The sequence below is a fragment of the Malus sylvestris genome, chromosome 8 (assembly GCF_916048215.2).
Source record: "Malus sylvestris chromosome 8, drMalSylv7.2, whole genome shotgun sequence".
In the NCBI taxonomy this organism is placed as follows: Eukaryota; Viridiplantae; Streptophyta; class Magnoliopsida; order Rosales; family Rosaceae; genus Malus; species Malus sylvestris.
The window spans coordinates 15,990,645-15,999,152 of NC_062267.1; the positions used below are offsets into that span (position 1 = coordinate 15,990,645).

Sequence of the window (8,508 nt, forward strand, 5' to 3'; positions counted from 1 at the left end):
AATCCCTATTTCAAATTAAAAACCTTCACCCTTTTCCCCATATCCCATCCCGTCAGACGTCATTCCCCCCCCCCACCCCACCTTTTCCCCCCTTTTCCCTCCCCCACACGACAAAACCTTCACTTTCCATTGGTTGTTGGCCTCCTCCAAGACCAAACATATCAGTCTGCAACTGCAAGCACTGTGCACTGTGCACAGCCACTCCAAATTCCAATTAAGGTAAAAATTTTAATTTATTTCAAACCCTAATTGATTATTGAATATAAAATTTTGTTTAATTGATGTAGGATTATAGGGTTATACATTATATGGTTATTGATTATAGATTATTCATATGAATACTATGATTATTGATTTTTTTTTTTTGAAGTACATAAAAGAGGATTGATATATTATATATACATTAACATAATGAACCCCAATTCAACGAACTAAAACCCTCATTCAAATGCATTGTTGGTACTTATTAATTACATTCGTAGTCTACATACTCTACTGTAGAATAAAAATTGATTATTCATATGATATGATTGTTGGTACTGATTAATTAAATTCGTAGTCTACTCTAGGACTAAGAGTCTAAGATATATTTGTGATCAAGCAAACTGATGAAGCTCGCGTTAATTATCACACTTTACTGAGTGGAGCACTTGATTGCATAAGATGGTTGTTGCGACAAGGTTTGGCTTTTCGTGGGCACGATGAATCTTTGAAATCGAGCAATAGGGGTAATTACTTAGAGCTTATGCAATTTCTTGCCGATCATAATGAGAAAATTAGAAAGGTTGTGTTTGAGAATGCTCCCAAGAATCTCAAGTATACTTCTTCCGATATTCAAAAGGATCTTGTTCGTGCTTGTGCTATTGAAACTATTAATGCAATCACTAAAGATATGGAAGGTACATTTTTTTCTCTTTTGGTTGATGGATCACGTGATGCTTCCAATAAAGAGCAAATGGCGGTGGTATTGCGTTATGTGAACAAAAAAGGAGAAGCAATTGAAAAGTTTTTGGGTGTTCAACATGTCTCCTCTACAACTAGTAGCTCACTTGAAGAGGCTATTGAGAGATTGTTTGCTACAACAAATTTGAGTATGTCCAAGTTACGAGAACAAGGCTATGATGGAGCTAGTAATATGAGAGGTGAGTTAAATGGTCTTAAAGCAAAGATTTTGAACAAATATCCTCAAGCATTTTATATTCATTGTTTTGCACATCAACTCCAACTAGCTCTTGTATTTGTGGCAAAGGAAAATGAGGATGTTGCCAATTTCTTCATCAATGCTAATAGATTGGTGAATCTTATTGGATCTTCGTGCAAGTGTCGTGATGCATTGAGAGAGAAACAACAAGAACAAATTCAAAAAGCTCTTCATCTTGGTAATCTTGAAACGGGTAAAGGGTTAAATCAAGAAAGTAGCCTCATGCGTCCATGTGATACACGGTGGAACTCGCATTATGGTACTATAGTTAGTATTATTGTTATGTTTGAAGCTGTGGTGGAGGTGGTTGAATGGATTAAAAGTGATCGCAACCAAGATAATCTCGGTGAAGCTACTGGGTTATTCAAAGACATACAAACTTTTGATTTTGTGTTTCACCTTTTCTTGATGAGACTTATATTGGGAATTACAAATGAGTTATCACAAGCATTGCAAAAGAAAGATCAAGATATTGTGAATGCGATGGCGTTAGTGGAAGTATGCAAGCAAAGACTACAATCCTTGAGAGATGATGACTTTGGGGACTTGTTGCATGATGTAGAAAAGTTTTGTGAGGAGCATGATATTGTCATTCCTAACATGGAGGATTTGCATTTCGTACCTGGAAAATCAAGGCGTAAAGCTCCAAAAATCACAAACTTCCATTACTATCGTGTAGACCTCTATTTTCAAGTCCTTGATATGCAACTAAAGGAATTGAATGATCGCTTCAATGAGGTAAACACCGAGTTGCTTCTTTGTATGGCATGTTTGAGTCCAGTGAATAATTTTGCATCTTTTGACAAAGAAAAAATTGTTCATTTAGCCCAACTTTATCCTCAAGATTTTGATCGTATGGACCTCATGAATCTTCCAATTCAACTTGACAATTACATTCAAGATATGAAGATGCATAGTGAGTTTTCATCATTGAGAGGAATCAGTGATCTTACGAAAGAGTTAGTGAAGACTGGGAGGTGTGAAAGTTATATGTTAGTGTATAAGCTTCTTACATTGGCTTTGGTGTTACCGGTTGCAACCGCTTCGGTGGAGAGAGCTTTTTCTGCTATGAAGATTGTGAAAACACCATTGCGTAATAAAATGGGAGATCAATGGTTGAGTGATAGCATGGTTGTTTACATTGAGAGAGATGTATTTGCTTTTATTGATAATGAGCCTATTATGCGACGTTTTCATGACATGAAACCTCGTCGACAACAATTGTAATTTGTTTTTATTGATTAATTATGGAAGACATTATTATATACAAAGATTAGTTGTTGCTATTTTTTTTTAACCTTGCACTGTTTTAAATTCGCCCCTCCCCCCGAGAAATCCTGGCTTCGCCACTGCATCTTATGATATTGTATAACTAGTACTTGTCCTACTGGACTACACCTAGACTTGTTATGCTCTGATTAGGAGTATTTACTTTTGTATCTCACTCCTAACATTTCCTGTTTCTAGTGCACTCTAGTAGTTTCGGTTTTTAATTATTTATATATTTCTTATCCTTATTGCTTCTACACTGTGCACATGACTACGTCACCCTCACGTGACGACCAGCATGCCTTGATTTCGGTCGGGTTGTGTCAAAAAAGAAGAAAATAATGCCTTTCTAAATCTTTATAAAAGATTTTACAATACACTTGTAGCGTCACAATAAAGTTAAATTGTCACAATGAGAACAGTCAAAATTAGGGTTTACGTGTCGACTTACCACAAAGTATATATTAACATAACCATTCTCTATGGAAGTTAAACTTGAAACATATTTAAACTTGAGACATATGTCAACTAAGTCGAAACAAATACGACTAGACCAAATGATTGTTGGTAAAGAAAAATAAATCTTAATAGAAATCAATAACATGAACTTCTTACAAGTCCATGAATGCAATATTAAAACAGTTTTGAAGTACTGGGTTCCGGCACTAACCTGCAAAATTTGAAAGATACTTCTTGCCTGTGAAGAGCCCTGATTTGTTACAGCTTATCAAACAAAGATATTTCGACGACCAAGTTAGTAAACTTTGTAAGTTGAACAAAAGAAATAGGCTTAGGGTTTAAATATAGCATACTTTAGTGGTTATTAAGAGGAAACCAATTTGGGCATGTCCAAACCTTTCCTTTCCTGTAGACGAAGCCAATGTCATAATTAACAGGTTTGGGGATGCCCGAAAACAAGTAACCTCCTACTATTAGAAAAAAATAAAGAGTAAAAACGTGTTGTAACTTATTTACTAAGGAGAAAAGAGAAGATGCGGTGAAAGTAGTGGAGAAATGGCTCAGGGCAATTGTAGCGTGTTTCCCTTGTGTTAGTGCAACCTTTATTTATAGTAAATAATAAGAGAAAGGAATTTACTCTTCACTGGTAAGTAAGAGGTCTTAGGTTCGATTTTCGCTCAAAGACGAATTTGAATTACATTATTACTAGCTCATTATGAAGTTAAGCTCATCCTCCTCCCTTTTAATGTAGATAATATTGTTTGTTCAAAGAAAAAAAAAAAACTTACTCTTTCAGAGTACTGAGTCTAATAAGAAAGAACCTAGATTACGTAGGATCCTAGTCCAAACCTATCTAGGATTTATACAATCACTCTATGCCAATACTAATAATACACATACAATTTTTTTTTAATAATAATATGATTCAAATTCGTTTTTGCCGTGAATGACAAAATTTTTGTGTCCTGCAGTGGCTCTTTGGGTGCGTTTGGTACGCAGGACGGGACGGAACGGGACGAGGTGTTCCGTCCCACATTTGGTGAGCCTAAAACGAGTGGAACGCGCTGTTCTACGGGACAAGTTTTAGATGATTTTTTGTTCCACCTCTCCCCTAGAAGGAACTCGTTCCACATCCGTGGAACACAAAATTATAACGTTTTTGTCTCCTTCTTCCTCCTCACTTCCATCCGAGGGCATGGGGAGCTAACAGAAATTGCGGCCGTGGCGGGGACCAATGCGGCACCAGCAATGGTGACGCTGGCAGCGCCCCGGTGGACAAAGGCGTCGACTTTGCCAACTACTTATGCACCTACGCCTTCCTCTACCACCAGAAGGAGAAGCTCTCCGATCGACTTCGCCAACTACTTCTGCACCTACGACTTCGCCAATTTACTGAAAAAATTTCGAAATCGAGAGGTACCCACTTGGCCGATCAAGGGCTACGATCAGAGGGATGAGAAGTCGAAGTCGGCGATCTGTGTTTTGTTTATTGATCAATATTTGCGATAAGATCTGTTGGTTTTTGTTGAAATGGCCTGTGGATTCGTGGGTTTTAGGGGGTTTTCATTTTTTATGAAAATGTTCGAGGATTTATGAACTGGGTTCTTGAATTTACATGTAGACACTTTAGATTCTTGAATCAGATGCAGGAAGATCCAATCTGAATTGGGTTTTGCAATTAAGTTTATTATGCTTCATTATATGGTTTATGGATTTATCAGTTCCATGTGACTCGTTCCCGCAGTCTCTGCACCTCCGGTTGTGGCTCCGCAGTCATTTGTGTTCCGTCCAACGCGTATCAAACGCAGAACGGAACAACCAACATGTTCCATCCTGCGCGTACCAAACATACACGGAACCTTCATCCCGTCCCGTCCTGTCCCGTTTACGTACCAAACACTACCTTTAGTTTTTGTTTGGTCTCTTTTCTTCCTTTTGTTGGCTGGAGTGCCTAACATGCTTCTTCAATTATGGGCCATTGGGTCGTTCTTAACTAGGCCCAATTTGTACATATAAAAATTGCAGCTCATCTGGGCCCATAATTAGTTTAGAACTTTTTTTCCCACTAGAAAATGGAGATGTTATTGGAACTCGCACAATGCCATCTTGCAATTTCTTAAGGGGTGTGCTATCCACACACCTCATTTTACTTCTCACACACCCCTTGATAACTTATGTCCGTTGATCTTCTTCAATTCATCCGATTCGACGGCCGAAAATTAAAAAGGTGTGAAAAATAAAATGGGGTGTGTGGATATCACACCCCTTTCTTAATGGGACGTGGGAATGATTTTATTTGTTTTTTTTTAACAAATGCTATTATCTACACTAGGTAATGAGGAAGTGGGCTAAATCTTACAATGGAATAGAAATAATATGGTTCAAATTCTCTTTTGGTGTGAATCGAATCTAAGACCTCTCACTTACAAATGAATATGAATACCATTAGACCGTAATATAAGTGGCGCGAGTGATCTTTTTAGAGTGTTATATTTAGTTCAACAAAAGTATTCTCTTGACCAGACCAAAGAATACAGTCATTCACTCTTGAATTTGATATAGAGAGTGGAGAATAAAAAAATGTGTTTTTCAATTTTTAATCTCCACGCTTGATTACAAATTCAACTGCGATGGACAATGTATCTCTGGTTATCATGTGACCAAGTGAACGGAATCTTTAGTTCAAATCTTTATATTAAGGTAAGGTGTCCTTTAAATGTCCACATTTAGTTTAAATCTTCTTTGCGCTTCACGTTTCTATCCAAAATCAAAGCATGTCTTCTCTTACGTTCAATTTCTTTTACTTTATTATTAGGAAGTTGTTATTGGCACTTAAAAATTCTCATTTTGTACTTTAAACTTTCTATATTTAGAAAGAAAAATACACTTGTGAGGAGTGCCTAATGAGATTTTTGGAGTGCAAATAACAGTTCCCCATTATTATTATTATTAGGGAAAAAAAATTTAAATGTCATATGAACTTGTTCATATTTTTTAATTTGTCATATAAACTAAAATTTTATGCAATTTGTTATACAAACTTTACAAAATCATTAATTTATCATCTTACCCTAACTCCGTTAAGTTTTCCATCCAATACAAGTCATGCACGAGAATAGTTCCCCATTATTATTATTATGATTTTTTTTTTTTTTGAAATGTCATATGAACTTGTTCATATTTTTCAATTTGTCATATAAACTAAAATTTTAAGCAATTTGTTATACAAACTTTACAAAATCATTAATTTGTCATCTTACCCTAACTCCATTAAATTTTCTATCCAATATAAGTCATGTGTCTCGCACATCACTTGTATTGGATGGAAAACTTAACGGAGTTAGGAAGAGATGACAAATTAATAATTTCAAAAAGTTTGTATGACAAACTGAAAAATACAAATTATTATTATTATTATTATTATTATTTTGTAATATCCTCCATATATGAACTTCTAAATTTGACGTGCATGGAAAGAGAAATGTCATGTACCTACTCGTGGGTGCCCAACAATAAATTTGAGAGGATATATAAATAAAAGTGACCCTTAACTAACTAAATCCTGGTCACAAAATTTCTAATGTCACCGTCACTCACCTCCCATGTCTAAATCCATTCTTCCAACCAAATGAATTGACACCATATATCTTCACTTGTTGAATAAGATAATATTATGGAGATCATATTTTCATTTTAATAAATGATATTATCTATACTAAGGGGATGAGAAAGTGGACTAAGCCTTACAATAGTTTTGTAATAATAATGTAGTTCAAATTCGTATTTGGTGAAAACCGAACCTAAGATCACTCACTTATAATTGAAAAGGAATACCACTAGACCGTAGTACTAAATGACATGGAAACCATATTTTTGTACCACATTGACATACTATATTACGTGACAAGTAATGTATGTACATGTTACGTCAATAAACGAATTTATCTCATTAAATATTAGTTATAATTCAAGCTTATAATTGCTCTTCAAACCCACGTATTTGTTACTTTACTTGTGCATGTGGCAATGACTGCGACGCAAACAAAAAAAAAAAAAACGAAACAAACAAAAGGCTTGTACACAAAATTTCCAATCGAAGGTACTCTAAAATCAAATCCAAATAAATGCCGGTCACATTACATTTTATCACAATCTAGACGACAAGCGACATGCATGGCTTCTTCTACGTGATCCGATCCGACTACGGGCTACAAGGCAACATGGCTTCTCATGACTTGGTGGGTTCATTGTTTGGAACTTGGATAATTGGTCTAAATGTTTGACTTTTACTAATTAGGGTTTTGTATAGAAGTGATTCTGAGCCAGAATAACTCGTGGAGAGAAGCTATCACTAAAATGATATATGTAGAAACACTATTTGTAAACACAGAAATTTTCCTGAAACAAATGAGACAAGAACACGTGTACAAAATAATATTTGTATTAATGATTTAGGGGTTACAATCTCTCTCAAATTTGATCCTCTGATTCGATCTCCGTAAGGTGTTGATTTGTGGAAGTACGATTAATCTAGGGGCCGTCGAGGCTTGATCTTGAATGAACGGTTGAAAGTTTCTTCAAGGGCCATTGAGGCTTGATCTTGAATGACGGTGATGAACGGATCTTCAAGGGCTTTTAGGCTTGATCTTGAAGAACAGTGATGAACAGATCTTCAAGGGCTTTTGGGCTTGATCTTGAAGGGTGATGAACGGATCTTCAAGGGCTTTTGGGTTTGATCTTGAAGAACAGTGATGAACGGATCTTCAAGGGCTTTTGGGCTTGATCTTGAAGGACGGTTGGATGAACGGATCTTCAAGGCTTTTGGGCTTGATCTTGAAGAACTGTTGATGAATGGATCTTCAAGGGCTTTTGGGCTTTATCTTAAAGAACGGTTGGATGTGTGGATTTGTTGATGTTGTTGATCCAAAGAGCCGTTGGGGCTTGATCTTAGGATGAACGAATGATGAACGATGAACGCTTTCTTCAAGGGCCATCGGGGCTTGATCTTGAATTGGTGGAAGTTCCTTCGAAGGGTCGTTGGGGCTTGATCTTGAAGGTTGGGTTGACGAAGAACGAAGAGAGCTTTCTTGATCCTTCGGGATTTGCTTGGGAGCTTTGGAGTTTCAAAGCTTCAAGGTTTTGTTGTGAGGTGAATTGGTCATCTATTGGTCCTCCAAATGAATGCATTGGCTTCCTATTTATAGAATTTTTCAAGGCCTAATTTTGAATATAATATGCAGATGAAATAAATCGTTTCTGCCAGGTGTTGACATGTGTCCTATTTGATGACTTTTCCGATTTATTTTGATTTTTCTTTTAGTCACACACTACGTGTAAAATTTATGTGACACGTGGGCGTTGAAATTGTAACTATTGGTCAACATTTATTTCACCGAAATTTCGATGTCTACACTATCATGTGCTTATTAATAAAGTCACTTAAATCGATTTTACGGAGAAATACCTTGCATGTGTTTCTCTTCATAAGTAATTTTGGTTCTTCTAGAATTACCTTGTAACTGGGTCTCTATTTTTTTATCATTAGCGTTAATCTTGTGCTTATGTCTAAAATTGTGTCG

General features: G+C 36.2%; 1 protein-coding gene across 1 annotated transcript; it reads left to right on the forward strand.

The window, feature by feature from the left end:
* Positions 1-1,352: 1,352 nt before the first annotated feature.
* LOC126632107 (uncharacterized) lies at positions 1,353-2,136 on the forward strand. The gene is made up of 2 exons (XM_050302337.1): positions 1,353-1,939; positions 2,028-2,136. The coding sequence occupies exons 1-2, from the start codon at positions 1,424-1,426 to the stop codon at positions 2,067-2,069; spliced, it is 558 nt and encodes a 185-aa protein (XP_050158294.1). The 5' UTR covers positions 1,353-1,423; the 3' UTR covers positions 2,070-2,136.
* The last annotated feature ends 6,372 nt before the right edge of the window (positions 2,137-8,508 follow it).